The sequence below is a fragment of the Phytophthora ramorum genome (assembly GCF_020800215.1).
Source record: "Phytophthora ramorum isolate Pr-102 chromosome Unknown Phyram_PR-102_s0002, whole genome shotgun sequence".
NCBI lineage: Eukaryota > Oomycota > Peronosporomycetes > Peronosporales > Peronosporaceae > Phytophthora > Phytophthora ramorum.
This window is the reverse complement of record NW_027150648.1, coordinates 1,789,371-1,809,851: the sequence shown is the minus strand read 5'-3', so window position 1 is coordinate 1,809,851 and position 20,481 is coordinate 1,789,371. Positions and strand designations below refer to the sequence as shown.

The window sequence follows — 20,481 nt, the reverse complement described above, 5'->3', positions numbered from 1 at the left end:
TACGCGAGTTGCCACAGTTTACTCAAACAAGCTTTCGGGGTGTCGTGCAAGGTACAAGGAGGTGCTTCTGCATGGGTTGACGGTCTCTGTCGTTTATGCTGCTTTCAGGGTCGAGACGCTGCTGGGGCTGGCGAGCACCGCACGCTTCTGCTCCTTCTTGGAGCTTGGAGCTGGGATGGCGACGTCGATGGCTTTTCGAAGTGCTGCTGCGTTGGCACCGCGACTGAAGAACTCGTCTCCCGAAGCGAAGCTGCTCGATCGTCGAGGTCTCGTGTGCATCGATGAAAAGAAAGAGCCCGATGTGGCAGTCGATGCGCCACTGATAAAGCCGTCGAAGGACACGCTGGGAGCTCGTTCAGCATCCGTGGCGGTCGAAGCGAAGATCTTGAAATCGCCCGAAGCGTAGATGCGCAGGATGGTCTCCTCCTGGGCCAGCAAGTCCATGACGTGGTCCGCCAGGTTTTCCAGCGTGATTTCCATTTTTGAGGCGGCGGTAGCTCTACGAGCACGAGTGTCGAGCGCGACAAGACATCCAATTGGCGGACCAGACGACTCACGAACATCAAACAGTGGAGAAGCTCCGAAAAACTGGAACGTACTGGGGTCAGCTGCAGAAGCTGAAGACGACGGGCTGCTGGAATCGGGGACAGTGAAGGCGGTTTGGGAACTGAGCGCGCGGCTGCAGATCGAGAGGAACGTAGGGTCGTGGAGCACGCGCGAGTGAAGTCCTTTGTGTGCGACGACCCAAAGGTGTTTATTCTGGACGAGCACAATTGCGCCGCCGACGCAGTCGAGGTAGTCCAGCAGCAGGGAACAGACGGAGTGGAGCTTCTGGTTACGGTACTGACTCACAACCACGTCGAACTCGCCCACACTGTGCGGCGGCGAAGCCGTGGGCGTAATTGACCAGGAAAACGAGCACGGAGAGACGGGAGTGGAGAGCGCGCAGTCACTCATCGCCATAGTCGCAAGCGAGTCGGCCGATCGGCTCAAGTGGAGTCTCGAGCCCTGCGAGTCTCCTGTGAACGGCCAGTTGACATCACCCACGAGCGTGTGTTTGGCTGTGTTCTTCTGGACGCACCGAGCGCACGTGTAGGCCAAGTCGACCCCTTTCTCCGGGACGTCCACCAAGCAGAACCCAAGGCACCGACGGCAGCAAATGTCCCCGCACTGCAATCATCAACGGGAGGTGAGTACCTTGGTCTGTTTGCAAGGTGATTGAAGTAATGCTAACTTACTGCTCTGCAGTGGTGTTTCCAGCGGAGCAGCCCGAACTTCTTGGCGCAAATGCCGCAGCGCGATGCCTTGTCGTCCTTCCTCCACGTCGACACAGGCACACCAGGGACGACCTTGGGTCCCGACCGAGCCGACTGCGGGCAGTTGTACCGCGCTGGGAACGAGAGGCTATCGGCCATGTTGGAAGCCTGGCGCGAGGAGATTGGCGTCGCTAATTTGCGAGGAAGCCGCGGCAAATTCGGGAATGGGCTGGAATGCGAGCTGATCCGTTGCGTCTGCCATGTTGCACCTTGCTGCGTGGAGACCCCACGGTCTTCTAAAATCGGCTGAACTGCAGTGGTCTCAACGGCCCTGCACCGTTTGGTAATGTTCCTGCTCAGCGGACCGTTTCGAATAGCGTCACGCGTGGCGTCCGAGGCAAATCCAGCGAGGGTCCTATCAACGCTACGACAAGGCTGCCTCCGATGCAATTTCCTGCGACCCCAACGCCTGGAACAGCAAAGGAAACTGCACGGAAGAATGGCAGCATAACGGCTACAAATTTTTATCTGGCCGCGTGTTCAGCGCCTTGGCCTGACGCATATGCAGACTGGTTGATACCTTGCAGCGGACTTATTTTCAGCGTCGACTATCAGGAATCGTCGGCTTCAGCTGCAGTCGGGGCCATCCAGAAGTCGGCTATGACGGACGTCAACGGCAGCGACAAAGACGCCGTCTCCACGCTCGTCTTGCTGGGCGACAAGGAATATGTACTTCGCGCTTCGCCAGGTCGAGTGGTGTTCAACAACTACAGCCGCGACGAGGTGAGTCGCGACGGAGATATGCTGCCTTAATCGCTTGCGTTCGTTCCTGACGTCTTGTCAACGCTATTCCCAGGCGACTTTAGAGCAAGCAATCACGCTGACGCTCGAAGGACGCGAAGACCACTCTGATAGGACATCGTCGACTGAAAACGCTGCCGTCCCAATCATACTGTCTACGCCTTCCACGCCTCGATTCGCGCTACAACAGGTTTCATCACACGATGCGGCCCTTTCGTCGTCTACGCTGGAATGTCTACTGAGTCCTAGCTCCCTAAGGACTTACATTGTCAAGTTTAGGGCCCCCGAGGTTTCCGAGAGCGATTTCGTATGGGATAACTTCCACGACCAACTCGTGATTCATACAAGACTCAGCAAACTTGTCATCCATTTGGAGGCGTGGAAGTACGACGTACCGGCAGCTCTCGCGCGCAATCATGAGAGTACTTTGCTGTTTCCAGCTTCACTTCCTGATGTAAAGGCCCCACCACTAAAGCGTTTTGGTGCGATTGAGCGCAACGGCGACCAGTGTCAGTCACCGACCAAGCACACAGAACCCACGAAGTCTGCCTCAACGATGCTGCTGGAAGACAGCAACAGTCTGGATGCCTCACCAAAGCCTCGGAGCTGTCGAACCCCTCGAACTCCACGCTCTGAGACTTTACGTCCGTTAACCCAGAGTCTAGCCGAATCTTCATCGGTCAATGTTGTCCAACTACCCCTTCCTGTGGTGACTGCTGTACAATCTCAACGTGAAGCTCGAGAGGTGATTCTGAAGCTACGTCGCCGACGAACGGCACGCAGCAGCAATAAAGTTGGGGCATCCCCTACATCAGTCACGGATAGAGAGGTGTTCCCGGAGACGGTGGCTCTCGACGCAAATACGAAAGCTGAGCTAGAGAATTTCAACAACTTGGTCGCCGCTGCAAGCGACCACGTCACGAAGGAAGCTGCCAAGGCGAAGAGTGAGTTGGCGTATTATCAGCAACTTCAACTTCCAACACCCCCTCGTGACACCGCAGCACTAAAACCCAGGAAGCCTCGGCAAACGTCAGCAGTGCCAAAGCGACCATCCAAATTGCCATCACTCGTCCGACCATCTTCTGGAGAAGCAACCACAACTGTACGAAGCACCCCAACGAGCAACCAAGAGGTTTCTCCACTTGACCAAGAACCAGTACGTCGAAAAGTGCCTGCCCGCCAACGAATTGTAAACCCTACAAAGCTACAGGCTCTCCTTCGCCCCACGAAGCCTAGAAAGCCCCAGAGCAGCACGAACAACCAACAGCAGCACGATACAGAATCTGAACTGAGCGACTTCGATGATCCTGACCCAGACGTAGACGATGCCCCAGTTATTCCTGACGATCTCAGCGGCGTTGCCACATTAGACGCGGACGACCCATACCTCTAGAGCTTCAACCTCCAACCTCAACACTTTTTGATTCATTGAGTTACGAGCTTGTACGACCCTCCACTACAGCGCTAACTGCCTCGGTACGTGGAGAACCCGAAGGGGTTGAGCAGCAGCGGCACGTGGTAGTGCTGACTCGGATCGTTCACCACGAAGGCGATCGTGACTTCCGGATAGAAAAAGTCGGTCACCCCATTGGTCTCAAAGTATTCCTGAGTGTAGAACACCATGCGATAGGTGGCGGCTTCGAAGAGGGCATTGCGAGGCACTAAGGGGGACGCCACACGTCCGTCCGAGTTGGTACGGCCCTCGCTGACGCGGGTCCAGACGCCGCTTTGTAGCTTCTGCAGCTCCACGCGCACGTCGGCAGCCGGGCGACCGACGGAAGTGTCGAGCACGTGCGACGTTACGGGGGACGCGTAGCTCATGGGTGCGGACGATAGGTGGCGACGGACAGCGGAGACCCGACGAGAGGCTGATGACATGGAGGTCCGTGAATGCGAAATTTAGGCACCTGATAATATAGCGACAGAATGATACGGAGTATTACGGAATTCTGTCGAGATATAACGGAATGTTGTCCCTGTATTACGGAATTCTGTCGCCAGCGACAATGAAGCAGGACTCGAGGTTCCCTGGGAGATGAACTTGGGAATGTGTCTTGCTCGAACTTGGCAAAGCCCTCTGCCACTCCAAAGCTTCACCACGCCTTGGAACGGCCACGCCTGCACGTGGTTAAACCCGGCGGTCATAAATCTCTGGCGCAGAGCTGGGAGGCTCTTCCCCATAGCCGTTCTCTTCGAGGCTTAGGCAATATAGCGATGCTACAGCATGCGTTCCTGCTCAGAAATTGATTTTTGCTGTTTAAAGCTAGTACAATGAGAGAGCAAAAGAGCAGGGAAGGTAGCCCACTTCCTACGAGAAGAACTAACTTCCAAAGACGACGAGAGCCAAGTCGGTTCCAGACAATTGGACCCGAGCAAGCCACTGCCTAATGGTGGCTGTAGACGAACGGACTTACGCCCTTCTTCTGGTCCAGGTTGGCGAACGCGTGGTTCACGTCGCGGTGGTTTGCTTCGTCAGCACGAATGCACTTGACCATGTCGTGCACCGACGCGTCCTCCGGGAGCTTGTAGTACGTCTGCGCGATGAGCGGCGCCTTCTTCTGCTTCCACACGTCCAGGTGGCCGTCATCGATGTCTTGCAAAAGGCACGTGTACGTCTTGACGGCCTCCTCTTCCAGGTACCCGACGAAGCGGTGGCACGTCTTGGGCGAGACGAGGTAAGTGAGGAAGAAGCCGTTGAAGAAGAGACCTTGAGTTCCGACGACCAGTGCGCGGAAGAAGTATCCGGGCTGCTTGATGTTCATGAAGATGAGCAGGTGCATGCGCTCGTTCTCGGCCTCCTCGAGCAGCGTGTGGATCCAGCCGTAGTCGCGCTTGAGCAGGCGCAGCGAGCGCAGGTGGCGCAGCATGCCGCCGACCATGCCGGGGACTCCGGCGACGGACTCGAGGAAGAGGCATCGGTTGAGCCAGTCCTTCTCGGTCATGGCGCCGCCGGGTCCACGGTAACCGGAGATCACGTCGAATCCCATGCGCAGGGCTTTCACGGCCAGGTAAGCGACGCGTTCGTGCATCTTGGTGATGGGGTGGTGGGTCTGCTCCATGGTGGTGATCTTGTCGAGGTTGTAGACGGCGTGGTTGGTGGGGTTCTCCCAGATTGGTTCGCCGTCCTCAGTGGTGGGGCCGAGGGGGTGGCGAGAAGGGGACTGCTTGAAGTGGGCCTTGTAAGCAGGTTCGTTGGTGACGTTGGTCGGGTCGTAGCGCTCGTCGGCCTTGGGTGGGTGTACGACGACAGTAGTTGAAGCGAATCGGACCGTGGAGATTGGTGCGATCGAGGCCGGAGCCACACCGAACATGGGGCGGGTGCGCTTGAGCAGCGTCGTGGCTTGGCGATTGAAGTGTTGGTTCATGACAGAGCGCTCCATCATCTTGGCAGTCCTGGCGTAGTGCATGACGAAAGGAAGCAGGGTCTTCTGTGGAGGCCTGAGGTAGGGTGGAGGTGATCACTTGAGACTTGGAAGTCGAATCGGACAATGAATCGAATTGAGCGCGAGCACAGACCGCACCCCTTTTGTCCGAAGCGATTCAGGTAAGGTAAGGTCGAGGCGAGCTGTCAGGCGAAGGCAAATCGAGTGGGGACAACTTCAACGTCAGGATTTTGTTGGGTATCGTTTGCGGCTCCGCAGATTTTCACAAGTCAGCCCACCGGCGGAACGAGCAATCAGGGCACGCGCCACATCGCCCTATCCCAGTGACCATTCACGGCAAGCCATGTCAACAATCCGCGGCGGGGCGACGCCGTGCATCCAACAACGCTGGATAGACGCCACGGACTTTGCTTGCAAACCGCGGTACCCAACATGTCGTATTGAAGCAAAGTTACAGGACTCGAACTAAGCTTAGCGGAACCTGAAACTATGTGCTCGTAGCTACTTCCTGGCAAGGATGATGTAGGTCTCCAAGCCGATCGGAGTGCCCTTCTCGAGCCACTCGTCCGCTAGTCGCTTCACTACAGCGAACCGCTTGGCTTTCACTTCGTCGTCCTCGGTGGGGAATCTCTCCATGTGGAACTTGGCGAACTCTTCCCCGCTCCAAAGCTCCACCACACACTGGAACGGCCAGATCTGGACGTGCTTGAATCCGGCGTCGGCGAAGCGCTGGCGCAAAGCTGTGAGGTCCTTGCCCATGGCGAAGTTGGGGTGCTCCACCGCAGCCTCTTCGTTGCCCAGCTCTTTGTCCGCCTCACCAAAAATCACAAAGTTACCACTGCGGTCTGGGGATCCCCAAATGGTGAACCCCGCAATGCCATCAGGCGTCAGCACGCGGTTGGCCTCACGGAGCAGCGCATCCGGATCAGGAGTGAGCTGCAGGCAGAGGCTGGCAATATAGCGGTCCACCGAATCCGCAGATACGTCGACCAAGTCCTGGCCTGCGACCCACAAAAAAACATTAGCAGAAGAGCTTTTTGCCGTTTCTCTAGCTTTGGACGCACCATTTGCCTCGCGGCACTTGACCTCAACCGTGTCCGTGCCAACTCCGCTCAAGTTCTTTTCGGCTAGTCCGACCATCACGGGCGCCAGATCCGTCACCGTGAATGTGCGTTTGGTCTCTTTGGGTACTTTGGAACGGCCGTCGAGTAAGTACTGAGCGGCGTCAAGCGAGCCCAATCCAGCACCCGCCGCCACTTCCAGCACGTTCTGGGCGCGATCAAGCTGCAGGTGGGAGTGCAGGTGGCTCGAGCACTGCAGCGTCATGCGCTTGTTGGCCGTCTCCGTGAAGACCACCGCGAAGTCGTTCCAGTGGCTCCGCACCATCTCGAGTTGATCGGCCATGGCTGCTCCTGCGACGAGGTTTCGAAAGTGACGGATCTGTTTGGGGGGGGGAATATCATACAGTCATTCCGCTTGATTACTGGAACTCTTGCCTTGAAGTGAGTTATCCTGAAACAGTGCGAGTCAGGCGTGTCAGTGGTAGCCCAGAGCAATGCCTGCCTGACCACGTTTACGACCGGATTCAGGCACTTGAATCTCAAGTTGCCCCCATCGACGACCATTTTCCGCCAGCTGCTGCAGGGATACGGTGCGGTCTTGCTCAGAGTCTCAAGTTGCTGCAGTCCACCTGGTGCATCCTCTCATATCAACAACCAATAAGCTCTCCTGCATCGCCAGCAATGCGCTACACCACCACCGCCAATCAAGAGCCCGCTACATCGTCGCCAAGCCACGGGCCTGCTCAAGAGTCAGAGGTGTCAGTCCCTTGTAGAATTGAGCAGGAGCATAGCGTTATACCTACCTTAGAAGTAGCGAAGACAGCTTGGTCATGGAGCAGAACCAACTTCACGTACTACAACTCTGGTGTGGAACTGAATGCCCAAACAAGTTATCTCCGACGCTAGATCGACTGGCACCGCACCAACCCAACGCTGGTTCGATCATCTTTGCAGGAAGCCACACTTGTGTGACGAGACATCAAGCTCCTCCAGAAAAGTTCAAGGGCCCCAGGTTGATTGCATGCAATTTCTCTGGACGTGACAAGCTATTAGACAACCGCTTGCCCGCCGGGGTAAGCCAAGCACACGGGACTTCTTCTGGCTGCAAAAGGCTCGCGCCAAGCGTAAACTGCGTGATGATGATTTCGAGCTGCGAGTGATGGAGCGAACCTCGACTGGAAAGCTCCGCAGCGAGCGACGACACCAAAGCCTTGATACTATCCTGTCTGAATCCTGCACCCAGCCCAGGATCCGGTCGCACATGAATACTAACACGAGTATATTGGGTGTGGAGGTGTCTGCGTTCGGCAGCGGCATTCTTATCCTCGGCCCAAACGACCCACCAAAAAGTACGTCATACTTTAAGCCAATTGAAGTCTGCTCCGCTTTTTATCCCATGCCCATTCAACACGTAATCTGGGTGATTCGCATTGATGAGACACTGACGCTGTGTGTTTTGGCTTGAATACTTGCTTGCCTTTTGCTTCCGGGCCCCACATTCGCCTGTTAGCCGCCAATTCAACTCGGTAGCGATTCAACATGGCGACGGACTACCGACCAGGAAGGTCGGCCAATGTACCTCAATTGAGACTCACTTTCCAACACAACGCCTGCCTCTAAAGCCGCACTCGAAGCATGCAGTTCGTCACCGCCGCCAAGTTCCTGGAGCGATCGGTCATCAGCCAGGTCTACCGCCGCCAGGCCTTGTGCTTGCTTCAGTCTCAACGGCTCAACGCTGCAATCACACCGACTACCACCCAGCGCTTCTCCTCGGCCGTAGCAGCCATAGCATCGAGAGGAACCGCTACGGTTCAAGTTGACAAGCCCGCCAGCCCGAAGGTTACGGACGCCACCAACGAACCCGCATACATTACGCACTTCAAGCAGTCCGGCGCGCGCGCAGCCTTGTCCGAGAATGGCGAGCCCATCTGGGAGAACCCCATCAACCACGCCGTCTACGACCTCGACAAGATCACCACCATGGAGCAAACCCACCACCCCATCACCAAGATGCACGAACGCGTCGCTTACCTGGCCGTGAAAGCCCTGCGCACGGGATTCGACGTGATCTCCGGCTACCGTGGACCCGGCGGCGCCATGACCGAGAAGGACTGGCTCAACCGATGCCTCTTCCTCGAGTCCGTCGCCGGAGTCCCCGGCATGGTCGGCGGCATGCTGCGCCACCTGCGCTCGCTGCGCCTGCTCAAGCGCGACTACGGCTGGATCCACACGCTGCTCGAGGAGGCCGAGAACGAGCGCATGCACCTGCTCATCTTCATGAACATCAAGCAGCCCGGATACTTCTTCCGCGCACTGGTCGTCGGAGCTCAAGGTCTCTTCTTCAACGGCTTCTTCCTCACTTACCTCGTCTCGCCCAAGACGTGCCACCGCTTCGTCGGGTACCTGGAAGAGGAGGCCGTCAAGACGTACACGTGCCTTTTGCAAGACATCGATGACGGCCACCTGGACGTGTGGAAGCAGAAGAAGGCGCCGCTCATCGCGCAGACGTACTACAAGCTCCCAGAGGACGCGTCGGTGCACGACATGATCAAGTGCGTTCGCGCGGACGAGTGCAGCCACCGCGACGTGAACCACGCGTTCGCCAACCTGGACCAGAAGAAGGGCGTGAGTCCGTTCGTCAAGGGAGTCTAGACTCGGCCGAATCCGTATTAGAGAGGAGTCTTGGAGAACGCTGCTGCAGAGCTCGAATATATTTGCTTGTGAATTTGTACGCGGTCTGCGGTCGGACATTACCACCACTCGAAGTGAGTAAACCGATTATGCGTTTGGTTGTGACAGACCACTTCAACCTCGTACGTGTGGTGCGACGGCTTCTCCTTCCTCCTCGTCTCTCATCTGTCGAGTGTATTCTCCTCAGTCTGCAATTTGCCTTGCAACAAGCAGCAACAACAACACGTGAAGATCGTCGAGCTCCAATGATGCAGAGAGTCCTGATCCACCGCCAGGCCTTTGGAGTGCTCAAGTCCCAACGGCTCCCATTCCCTGCCGCTCCTATCAATTTCTTCTCCAGTGCTGCAAACCAGTCATCCCGGGCAGTTGATGAAGCGGAACACAAACCTCACCTTGAACCTGTTGATGCAACCAGCGAGCCTGCGTACAAGGCACACTTCTTGGAGTCCAAGGACGTCCACCCGCTCCACTCCACAACCAAGAACGACGAACCGGTGTGGGTCAACCCGATCAACCACCCGGTGTATGATCTAGACAAGATTGCAGTCGTGAAGCAGACGCACCACCCTGTGAGCACCATGAGCGAGCGCGTGGCCTTCTACGCTATCAAGACTATGCGCGTGGGCTTCGACAAGGTGTCCGGGTATCGCGGTCCAGGCGGCGAAATGACTGAGAAGGACTGGCTTCACCGTTGCCTGTTCCTCGAGTCTGTTGCTGGCGTCCCCGGTATGGTGGGCGGCATGTTGCGCCACCTACGCTCGCTGCGCCGCATGAAACGTGACTACGGCTGGATCCACACACTGCTGGAAGAAGCTGAGAACGAGCGCATGCATTTGCTCATCTTCATGAACCTGAAGCAGCCAGGTTGGCTCTTGCGTGCGCTGGTTGTCGGAGCTCAGGGTGTCTTCTTCAATGGCTTCTTCCTCACGTACCTGGTGTCTCCCAAGACCTGTCACCGCTTCGTCGGGTACCTGGAAGAAGAAGCTGTGAAGACGTACACGTGCCTTTTGCAAGATATTGAGGACGGCTACCTGGACGCGTGGAAGGAAAAGAAGGCGCCATTGATTGCCCAGACGTACTACAAGCTGCCTGAAGGAAGCAACATCTACGACATGATCAAGTGCATTCGTGCTGACGAGTGCAACCACCGCGATGTGAATCACACATTTGCCGATCTGGACCAGAAGAAGGGTGTGAGCCCGTTTGTCAACGGCCAGCACTGAGACGGAGGAAAGCAAATTAGCAAGATGCGCGAGGACATCATGATGAAGTATCGTCCAGGTATTTGAAATACTTCGAAATATACAGCAAGTTCATCGAATCTGCTGATGTGTTCACTCTGCGGAGGAGTCTAGCCCCATATCTACCCAGCGACGCCATGCACATTGTTTCCCCCCTTTTTTCCCGAGGCCATACTGTTTCTCTAATACACCGGAAATGACTGAGGACAGGCCTTTGCTTCTGCGTAAGATGATGCTTGGGAAGAATTCGCAGTGGCGTGATTTGTAACGATGAAATCTGAGGAAACCTATCTCGCTTAGGACTTCTTCGTCTTATGACCTCCAACACGCAAGCCACGACCTCCTTCTCTATTTCAGATACTCCAACAGTGACGACTTGTAGGCGGAGAAAGGGAGCACGCCCGAAAACGCAATCCGAAGACGAGCTCAGTTTCCCGTCCAAGAACAAGTAGATAAGAATAATGGGTTTTAAATACACTACAGGGAGCCTCCTACAGCGTGTTAGTCTTGTCATAAGAGTTAAGCACTCGCACGTAATTGTACTAATTAGTATTATGTACACTAAGAACTAGTAGAGACTGCAGTGACCTGTACGAGAGGTACTCGTAGATGAAAAATACTTGCTTGTCACTTCCGAAATCCACTTCAAGCGCCTAGGTTCGCCACCGGGTGATCCTTTCTCGCCCAGTGCTCGGTCGCTTCATCTGTCGTAGTATCCATGCTGCGCCGAATCATAGACGAGAGTACCCTGTCGCGCCGCAATCTCTTGGCCGTGCCACCGACCAGTGAAGACGCGGAGGGCAATGAGCTGCTGTCGTCCAGCTCCAGCAACCCGATCATCCAAACGGCCACCTCGTTCATTGACATAGAGGCGGAGCGCATCGGCCAGCACGAGACCGACGACAATGACACGGCTTCGGAGGCCTCGTCCAGCTCCAACAGCGTGATCGATGCCCTCGACCCGGAGATCCCTCTGGGCGTCACGAAGGAGACCGACGTCAGAATGTCCATGAGAACCTCCATCGCCACCGTCGACGACGACCACAGCGTCATCGAAAGCGTGGAGGAGGAGGGCGACGAAGTCGACGAGCAGCTGCTGCACGACATCGCCGACAACTTGATCGGCCGCAACGTGCCGTTCCAGACGCCCTTCGGCACCAAGGCCCAATGCTACGCCGACTACACGGCCAGTGGTAAAGCCATCGAGAGCATTGAGACGTTCATGCGCAACGAGGTCATGCCCACCTATGGTAACACGCACACCACCACGTCCGTCACGGGCCTGCAGACCACCTCCTTCCGTGAGGAGGCCCGCCTGATCATTGGCAAGGCCGTGAACGCCCGTCTTCACGGTAGTGCAGCTCGCGACGTCGTCCTCTTCAGCGGTCAAGGCTGCACCAGCGCCATCAATAAGTTCATTGCTGCACTCGGTCTTACCACGATGCGACGCCACCATCGCCCACACAAGCGCCCGGTTGTTTTCACGTGTCCGTTCTCGCATCATTCAAACCTGTTGCCGTGGCGTGAGCTCTACGCTGTAGACGTGGTCGAGATCCCCGAGGCCAAAGCCGGTGGTCTCGACCTGAAGGAGCTTGAGCGTCAGCTGCAGAGGTACCAGGGCCGCGACCTCAAGGTCGGCACGTTCGCCGCTGCCTCCAACCTCACGGGCATGCTGGCGGACACGGACAAGGTGTCCAAGCTCCTGCACAAGTACGGAGCCCTCTCGTGCTGGGACTACGCTGCGTGTGCTCCGTACGTCGACCTCGACATGAACCCCAAGGACCCTGCGGCTTACAAGGACGCCATGTTCTTCTCGGGTCACAAGTTCGTGGGTGGTCCGGGGTCTCCCGGCGTCCTGGTCGTCAAGAGGAACCTGATGACGAACGAGGTGCCTACGATGCCCGGGGGTGGCACTGTTCTGTTTGTGACGGAGAAGGCTCACAGCTACCTGTCCAACAAGGCGGAGCGTGAAGAAGGAGGCACCCCCGACATTCTGGGCAGTATCCGTCTTGGTCTTGCCTTCGAGATCAAGCAGCGAATTGGCGCCAAGAACATCATGAAGCTCGAATACCAGCACGTGCGTCATGTCCGTGAAGTACTGAGACGCAATGACCACATCGTGCTGCTCGGCCATGAGAACGTGGACCAGCTGCCCATATTCTCGTTCCTGGTTCGCTTCGGTGACCGATTCCTGCACCACAACTTCGTGTGTGCTTTGCTGAATGACCTCTTCGGTATCCAGGCGCGTGGCGGCTGCCAGTGCGCGGGTCCGTTCGGTGCGCGCCTGCTTGGCCTCAGCCGTGAGCACATCATAGCTCTCGGCTACGCTGTTGTTGCCAAGGACGAGGTGCTGAAGCCGGGCGTCGCTCGCATGAGCTTCCCGTACTTTGCTGACGAAGAGGAGGTGGCGTACATCCTGGAGGCGGTGAACTTCGTGGCCGATCACGGCTGGAAGCTCCTGCCGCAGTACGAGTACGATCCGCATAACGGAGCGTGGCGTCACGTTTCCCGCTCCACCGGTTCCTTCCCGGCGAAGAAGTTCCTGGCTAGTATGCAACTCGACGACGTGGAGACCGTGCGCGCCTCTGAGTGCGCTGCTCCCATTCGCAGCATCGCTGCCCACCGTCGCGAGAACTTGGAGCAGGCTGCTGTTCTGGTGGACGCCTGCATCGAAGAGGCTGCGTCAGCTGAGCAGTTCCCTGAGGGTCAGAAGCTGGTGTCGAGTCACGAGTGGCTGCGTTGGTTTGTCTACCCGCACGAGGCTGTTGCCGCCTACAAGAAGCAGGGCGAAAAGCCTGCGCTCACGGAGAAGATCGAGGGCCCGTGCCAACCGCAGCGCTACCTGGACGGCTCGGTCCACACGGAGTGGGAAGGCGTGCCCTCGCTGGGTAAGATGAAGCGGAGTCTCGTGGGGCGATTCGTGCTCAAGGTGTTCATGCAGGAGGAGCTCGAAGCCATGAAGGACAAGAGGTCAGACGATGAGAAGAGCGTGCTGAAGGATGAAGAGGCCATGTGCGTCGTGTTCGGCGGCTCGGAGAAGTGTCAGTAAGGGAAACTTAGGCTGGGGTGGGGACGACCGAAGTGTGATATGTGCTTGAACATAGCAGTACTCGGTTGTTCCTTGTTTTATAGCTTGCAGGGTGTCATGATGAAATATAGCTCATTGGTATTAGAATCGCATCCTTGCAGCGAAAGACGACGATGTTGCTAGCTGGCACACTCGAGCGCGTTTAGCTAAACTGTATCGCAACTTCATTGGCCTTCAAGCAGGAAGCTGGTCTCATTCCCGCTGTTTGACACCCCATCGCCAATGATGTGGCGACTGCGTGGGGAAAACTATCGCTAAGACTTCAGCAAGCGGAGGTTAGACAACGAACGGCATCGGGACGATGAAGATAAAGTTCGACATAAAAGAAGTTCAATCTCCATTTCCACTCTCAATGCACTGCGAGTCTCATGCTAAAGCGTTCACCAATACGGCTGGGCCTTCTCGAGGTTTGCCTTGAAGTTGGCATCGATGAAGGGGACCGGCGCATCCTCGCCAAAGTCGGTGTCGCTTAAGGCGGCGCGCGCCTCATCGGTCAACTGCTCCCACATGATGAGGTCTTGAAATTCGCCACCAATTTCCCAAATGACGTCCACACTGTGGAAGCCATCGTTCAGGACGTCGTCTTTGTAGTTGATCGTGTAGGTTTTGCCGTCGAATCCGTTTGTGGGAACAAACTTGTACTTAGCGTATGTTGTCACGAACCACGAAGGCGACATTCCGATCATGGTAGGTCTTTCGTGCGCAGGGTTGTCGAGCCACACAACGACGTTCGCCCATTCATGGCGATGACCCTTTCTGTACTTCGGCTTGTCTTTCGGGAAATACCACGCGTACATGATGCCCCACAGGTCTCCATACCAGACGGATCGGCCGTACACCTGCGAGCCCAATCTCGACCTCATGCAATCTCCATCATGAGTACCTGTCCCCTTTAGACCTGCACTGGTCTCACCAGCAGCATTGACAGCAGGGTACGGGTGGCAACCACCGAAGATCTGCAGCCTCGGCTTAAATTGGACGGCGGCCTTCTCGGAGATGGTGACAGGCTCGGGTTGCGCGAATGGTTGCACCTTGTCGTGGTCGATACTGATAGCTTCGACTGTACGGAGGGTAACAGCAGCCGCGAAGATGAACAATGCGCGGAGGTTCATAACTGCAGGCGGGAAGAACGAGAACTGACTGTGAGCCCACCGATAACCGACGGCTTACGCCATGCGTAAGACGTAATACACATGTGCCGGATGTGCATCATGATGATGGCGGAGACTCCCATGATGGGAATCAGGCAACTTGCGGGCAAGAAATACAGACGTATACTACTACGTACTAGTACTCCGTTCCAGACACCTGCCCAATTCAACCAGTTGGTTTGTTTCAGATTGCTTGTCCTCTTCTTATACTTAGGTTAACTATAGGAGGAGGATGTGACGCTACCTAACGCACGTATAACCGTGACAGTTTAGTCAGAAGTTCGGCTTTTCCCCATGTGCGTGAGCTTGGAGGTGTTCTCTTCTTGTTCTCGAATGCAGGACTCCATTGCACACTGCAGCGAGAGGAAGATGTTGTTCAGGGCCTCCTCCGGCAATTCCCAGTACGCCTCGGTCGTGGCATTCACCAGCTCTTCTACGGTGCGCGCCGAGCGCAGTTGTTGTCGGGCTTGGATAGCGTTAAAAACACCGATGTCTAAGCAGTTCATGTCAGGGTTGTTCGGAGGCTAGTGCAACATTATCACCAAGTGCACTGACAGCGGCACAAAACTCTGGGTCCTTGGGGTCATTACCGGGGGGGGGGGGGGAGTTATCTTGCTGAACCGTAATGCGCACACCTCTTCCTTCACCCCGGCTATTCTGACTTGTTCGCAGGCAGCAGCTTGCCGATGAGCATTTCTCGATGGTTTTCCTTCGTAGGTGTAATGGCCTTAACTAATGACGTCCCTGCAACTCGGTTGCGACTGGTCCTCTGCGCTAGCATGTGCTCTAAAACGCCCATATCACCAAACTTCCCGTCGAAAATGCACTCACCTGCCGCATTGTTTCGTGGACGGGTCACGGCTGCCAGCTTCATCACTTTCGTAATGTGCCGCTTACTCTTAAGCTTACGAGCAGGTTCAGGCTCGTCGTGAATCATGATGATGCGCCATTTCACAACCGTGAGGAATAAGTACTTCTTGTCAACCTGGATCAAGGCCATCATGTCGCGGTACTTGTTGACAGACGTGTCCACGTGGTCGAGGCAGAACTTGATGCGGACCTTCAAGTTATCGGTCGTGAGCATCGGGCGGGTCACGATTGTGCAGGAGTGCAGCTTGCCCTGCTTTAGACGGCGGAAAAGCATCGTCGATGGCACCCCACGTGGCGGAGGAGCTCAAGCATAGCCGCAAGACTCTGAGGCCTTCGACCGGAGCGATGCGTCAACGAAGGCGTCTTGTAGACGCCGTGCTGGACATCATTGGCTTTGGCGCGTTCCCACAGACGCACAATTGTTCTTTTGTGCACACCGAAGAAACCGGCGACATCCTTCAGGGTCCTCCGGTCAGGCTTCCCCGCATGAGCATGTGCTAGAATTTCACCCAACGCCTGCTGGCGCTCCTTTAGTGTTAGCTCTCTTGTTCTTCTTGTTCGTCATGCTGGTGACTGGTGGGCTGGTTCGCGGCGGTCAAGTTTGGTTACGAGAGAGGATGGGTGATATATTGGGTAGTTTCCCGCTATTTGGGCACCAAAAGCAAATGGCCACCAAGGCGTCAATATGGATGCACTCGTGGAGATCTGCGCGCCAATCGAGTGGAGCCGACGCCAGTTCCTATTTAAGTCCAAGCACAGTCGTTTCCGTGCTATATTGGCAAATCCTGAGCCGCGTTTGCAAAAGAGGACAAGTGATATGGAACGGAGTGGTAGTAGCGAGGGGGGGGGGGGGGGGGGTCAGTAAGGCGATTATAGAGGGATTAGATATGGTGTAAGGAACTGATTGATATTTCGTTTAGCCCATTATTCTCTAAAGAGCGTTCTATAGGTACGTAGCCTGCAGCGTTCGAATAGGCTAACGTCTGAGCCGGCTATCATTATGCAACCCTTCCTACCTCCATCACGGCGACACTGTTGTACTCGTCACCAGTCATTGGGCCCAAGCATTACAACACGACATGCAAAGTGACCTAATTATTTGAGTTCTTGTCCTATTCAGCTGCAAAATTATTAACAGATACAGGAGTGTCTTAATCTTTTAGTAGTCAGCTTGCCGCGCCACCGCGATGTCCAACACAGAAATGGCGCGGGAGGAACTGTCCTGAGGTAACGTGACCCAGGTCAAGCTGCCAATGATGTGAAGAGATCGCGCCTGGATTGATTGGGTCAGGAGGGTTGGGGCTAGCGTCAGATATGTTCGGATGATTTTTTTTTATATTTGGTGAGGTGTATTGTGTTACTGTTTCCTTACGTCCACTGAACTCTAATAACCATTCCAACTAGGTGCCTGTCCCCTAGCCAGTATTCGTTTGAGCGCCCCCCTCTGTCGGCGCCTCCTTGACTCACTCCTACCTTTCTGTGTGGTTCGACCCTCCGCACTCCTCCAGTGCAGCTCGACGTCCATCTTTTTGCTCCTCTCTCCACCTATTAAACTCGTTTGCCAAGTATGTGCTGACCTCCGCCCTCAAGTCAACCCGTTCGGTGTCTCCGTCCGTCCCGTACAGCTTACTTTTGCCAGTGTCCATAGCCTTGTTGGCCAAGGCATCCGCCATTTTATTGTGCGTTCTGTAATGGTGTGTCCAAGATTCCACCTTACACCGATCGGCTAGCTTCATGGTTATCTTGTACCAGTACTGCATCTTCCTCGTCTTCGGCATCGTCCGCTCCTTCATCATTTTCAGTATCAAGGCGCTATCGCCGACCACGTGTATTCCATTCCACTGACCTTGCCAAAAGTCTATGCAGCCCCGTAAATTCAGCTACATTGTTGGTGGTAGCTCGACTACCAAGTGCTGTCGCCGCCGCCCACAACACTACAGGTAATACCTCGGCGCCCTTGTCCTCGACGATGATACTCCCACTGCCTCCTGCACCTGGGTTACCACGGGACCCGCCGTCAAAGAACCCAACCCTAACCACATCGTTCCTCTTCTCCGGCACTGCTACGAAATCCTTTCTCCTCCAGTGCCGAAGGATTTCCCCTACAACCTGTATCTTAGTAGCTGAAGCTGAAGTCAGTGGGTACAGTCCCAACCGAAAACGCTCAAAGGCTTCCACTACACTTGTCTGGTATCGTCTGAGTTGGTCCGCAATCGCTGCAGCTTTTTTCCCTTCTGGGTGAAGTCGATCCACATTCCATCTCCACAAAGCTGTCAATGTAACCGCGCAACCGAGAGCCCACATGGAGCAAGCCACTTCGGTGACGTGATCCCATGGCTCCACCTCCTGCTCGACACCCCATGTAGTTAACCACCCCGGCATCTTCTGCAACTTGAACCCGAAGATTTTCCTAATCGCCTCCTCTTGTGAGTCTTTGGTTTCCCATCTCGTGCACGTTGCACCCTCCCATTTTGCACAGTAGAACCTCCAGTGATCTTGCGCCTCCTCGCATTCCCACGCCAAATGTGCCGATCCCAATGTTTTGCTGTTGGTGCATCCAGCGGCAAGACACTTGAAATTATTTTCTTTTCCGGCCCACAGACGAAGCCTGTTGTGCTTTAACCGTACCACCGTTTGAGCTTGATAGGCGGTGACGCCTTCCATCCTGTGAATCCTCTTCCATTTCAACTCCTCTAGGGCCCGAGCCAAGCTAGCGTGATTCGCCTTCCACGCCTCCCCAATCTGAGCTTCTGCCTTGATCGCTGCTGCCTCTCTCCGTTTGCCTATGAGCTTCTTGTAGGTCTTCCTACTCTGTTTCCATCCCCGCTTCCCAGCCCAAAGAGGCCTCATCCGCGTCAGCCATGGGTGGGGCAGCACCCAGACGGATGATGTATCCGCCTCCAGATAGTTGGCCACTGCCACATCAATGCTGTTCGAGTCTCTGTCCCACGGCACCATCTTAGTCATTGATCCCCAAGTGTGAGTGATCATCCCTTTGGCCCCATCCTTCACTTCAAAGAGATGATGGTCATCTCCCACTGCGTGCGTAACTCGGAGCATATCAGTCTCAACGCCGTGGTTTCTCAATTCCGGTAGATTCGCTAGCAACGATAGGCACTCATTTCTGAAAAGAGGTGCACGAGCGCACTGCAGAGGCAGCTCCTCTTCATGTGGAACAAAAAGTAGGGTACCTTCTCTTTTCCATTCGAGACGCAGCAGGTCTTGTACCATCTTAGTCCTTCCCTTCTCAATTAGCAACTTGTAGTCTCCCCATCTTTGCTTGTTCCCCCATCTGTCATACAGCAGCACTGCCGCCAAAGGTAGTAGACCTAGCTGGTCGTGTTGGAAAGCCCCCCTCCATTGTACCCTTTCCGAAGTGCGCTGCTGCATAAGCACTTTCAGTCTGCCCTCGCATCGTACCTCCAGTCCGTGTCTAGTCCATTTGGCACCAAGGCCAGTACCCGACCTCACTTCCATTCTGAGGTGCTGCACCTCAGTGCGCTCCTCCTGTGGATCCTCTGTACTGCACGCAAAAGCTTGATTGACCCATGGCCGCCCTGTGTCCCAAGGATTACTTCTGAGCTCGGGGGCAGTCTCACCTCCCGTCGGCATTATCGGTGTGGGCTTTACCCCGTCCTTGGTCTGCAGAATGTCACCGATCCTCTGCAAGTCTTTCCGCTGTGTGAGCGCCTAATCTCCTACCATAGCTGCACTAAGCGCAATCAGCTCCGACTGCAAGTGAGGGACCCCTATTCCTCCTTGCACTGGTTTCCGTCCTGCTAATTCAGCCTTGATACATCCTGTGGGTGGTGAGTCAGGTTCTGTGAACCGTGCGTTCCATATGAAATTACGGATTCTCAGATCCGCTGTTTTGACTAAGTCCTTGCCCGGCCAAGCGCGTCTCGCTACAAACAGGAGTTTGGGTAGGATGATCGCTGCAGCTATAGCCGCTCTTTGTTGGATCGAGTTGGTCTTCACTTGGGCCAGAGCCAACCTTACTCTAAGTGCCGCGAAAGCCTTTTCCCACGCCTCGTGTACCGAGTTACCCTCTCCCGTCCAATGGCCCAGGTACCTGCTACAATGAACTGCCTCAACCATATCCGTTCCGGTCTCCTCTTTCCTCTCTCGCTGTGCCGCATCTGGGCCCAAGTTGATAGCTACCGACTTAGCCACATTTAGGCGCAGTCCCGACACTGCTGAAAATCGTTCCACTGCGTCAATAGCCGCCGCCTGCATGTCTCTGTGCGCTATGTATATGGCTGAATCGTCAGCGTAACCTGCCACTCGCAATTGCTGCTCCGGGCTCTCCGGGTCCATGACGATCCCTGTAATGCCGGCCGCGTACTCCAGTTCATCGTATAGTAGGTCTACAGCTAATATGAAGAGAAAGGGTGTCAAAGCGCAGCCCTGCCTGATTCCACTAGCAACTGTCACCGGTCTCGAAAATGAGCCATTCGCCATGAAACGCACGCTGGTGTTGTCATATATGGCCTCAATGATCTTGCAACATTTTTCTGGGAAACCTTGCTTCCTAAGCACCGCCACCAGGAAATCCCTGTCCAGAGAGTCGTAGGCCTTCGCAAAATCAAGTAGAAGTACTTGAGCTACACTTAGGTCTCCGCCTTTACGACAGATAGCTTTTGCTGCCTCTAGCATTTCTATCGCCTCGTGTATTGTTTTCCCAGGTACAAACTCGCACTGTGTGGAGTGTACCACTTTCGTAATATGTCGTCGAACCCTCCACGCTAAAATCCTCGTGAATAGCTTGTAGTCAGTATTGAGCAAAGCGATCGTCCTGTAATTGAGCGGGTTGCTTCTATCACCTCCCTTACTTATACTGAAGATGAAAGCCTCCACGAAGGAGCGTGGCGTCTGACCTTCATCTAGACAGTTGTTGAATAGAGTGGTTAGTATTGGCATCAACTGGTCTCTGTTGTCC

General features: G+C 55.3%; 9 protein-coding genes across 9 annotated transcripts; 4 read left to right on the top strand and 5 right to left on the bottom strand.

Annotated features, from left to right (window-relative positions):
• Window positions 1-93: 93 nt before the first annotated feature.
• Window positions 94-1,415, bottom strand: KRP23_1975 (putative phosphatidylinositol kinase L615; the record flags this gene model as incomplete). The annotated part of the gene is made up of 2 exons (XM_067886648.1): window positions 94-1,170; window positions 1,239-1,415. 2 exons carry the CDS (start codon window positions 1,413-1,415, stop codon window positions 94-96), a joined length of 1,254 nt encoding a protein of 417 aa, XP_067749311.1.
• Window positions 1,416-1,916: 501 nt separating this feature from the next.
• Window positions 1,917-3,450, top strand: KRP23_1974 (uncharacterized protein; the record flags this gene model as incomplete). The annotated part of the gene is made up of 2 exons (XM_067886647.1): window positions 1,917-2,039; window positions 2,113-3,450. 2 exons carry the CDS (start codon window positions 1,917-1,919, stop codon window positions 3,448-3,450), a joined length of 1,461 nt encoding a protein of 486 aa, XP_067749310.1.
• A 71-nt stretch (window positions 3,451-3,521) lies between these two features.
• KRP23_1973 (5-hydroxyisourate hydrolase 2) lies at window positions 3,522-3,878 on the bottom strand (the record flags this gene model as incomplete). The annotated part of the gene is made up of 1 exon (XM_067886646.1): window positions 3,522-3,878. The coding sequence occupies one exon, from the start codon at window positions 3,876-3,878 to the stop codon at window positions 3,522-3,524; it is 357 nt and encodes a 118-aa protein (XP_067749309.1).
• Window positions 3,879-4,441: 563 nt separating this feature from the next.
• KRP23_1972 (Alternative oxidase, mitochondrial) lies at window positions 4,442-5,464 on the bottom strand (the record flags this gene model as incomplete). The annotated part of the gene is made up of 1 exon (XM_067886645.1): window positions 4,442-5,464. The coding sequence occupies one exon, from the start codon at window positions 5,462-5,464 to the stop codon at window positions 4,442-4,444; it is 1,023 nt and encodes a 340-aa protein (XP_067749308.1).
• Window positions 5,465-5,941: 477 nt separating this feature from the next.
• On the bottom strand, window positions 5,942-6,844 carry KRP23_1971 (uncharacterized protein; the record flags this gene model as incomplete). The annotated part of the gene is made up of 2 exons (XM_067886644.1): window positions 5,942-6,441; window positions 6,505-6,844. 2 exons carry the CDS (start codon window positions 6,842-6,844, stop codon window positions 5,942-5,944), a joined length of 840 nt encoding a protein of 279 aa, XP_067749307.1.
• Window positions 6,845-8,136: 1,292 nt separating this feature from the next.
• KRP23_1970 (Alternative oxidase, mitochondrial) lies at window positions 8,137-9,153 on the top strand (the record flags this gene model as incomplete). Its single annotated transcript, XM_067886643.1, has 1 exon — window positions 8,137-9,153. The coding sequence occupies one exon, from the start codon at window positions 8,137-8,139 to the stop codon at window positions 9,151-9,153; it is 1,017 nt and encodes a 338-aa protein (XP_067749306.1).
• Window positions 9,154-9,437: 284 nt separating this feature from the next.
• Window positions 9,438-10,415, top strand: KRP23_1969 (Alternative oxidase, mitochondrial; the record flags this gene model as incomplete). Its single annotated transcript, XM_067886642.1, has 1 exon — window positions 9,438-10,415. One exon carries the CDS (start codon window positions 9,438-9,440, stop codon window positions 10,413-10,415), a length of 978 nt encoding a protein of 325 aa, XP_067749305.1.
• A 736-nt stretch (window positions 10,416-11,151) lies between these two features.
• KRP23_1968 (putative cysteine desulfurase) lies at window positions 11,152-13,482 on the top strand (the record flags this gene model as incomplete). Its single annotated transcript, XM_067886640.1, has 1 exon — window positions 11,152-13,482. The coding sequence occupies one exon, from the start codon at window positions 11,152-11,154 to the stop codon at window positions 13,480-13,482; it is 2,331 nt and encodes a 776-aa protein (XP_067749304.1).
• Window positions 13,483-15,324: 1,842 nt separating this feature from the next.
• On the bottom strand, window positions 15,325-15,816 carry KRP23_1967 (uncharacterized protein; the record flags this gene model as incomplete). The annotated part of the gene is made up of 1 exon (XM_067886639.1): window positions 15,325-15,816. One exon carries the CDS (start codon window positions 15,814-15,816, stop codon window positions 15,325-15,327), a length of 492 nt encoding a protein of 163 aa, XP_067749303.1.
• Window positions 15,817-20,481: the final 4,665 nt, after the last annotated feature.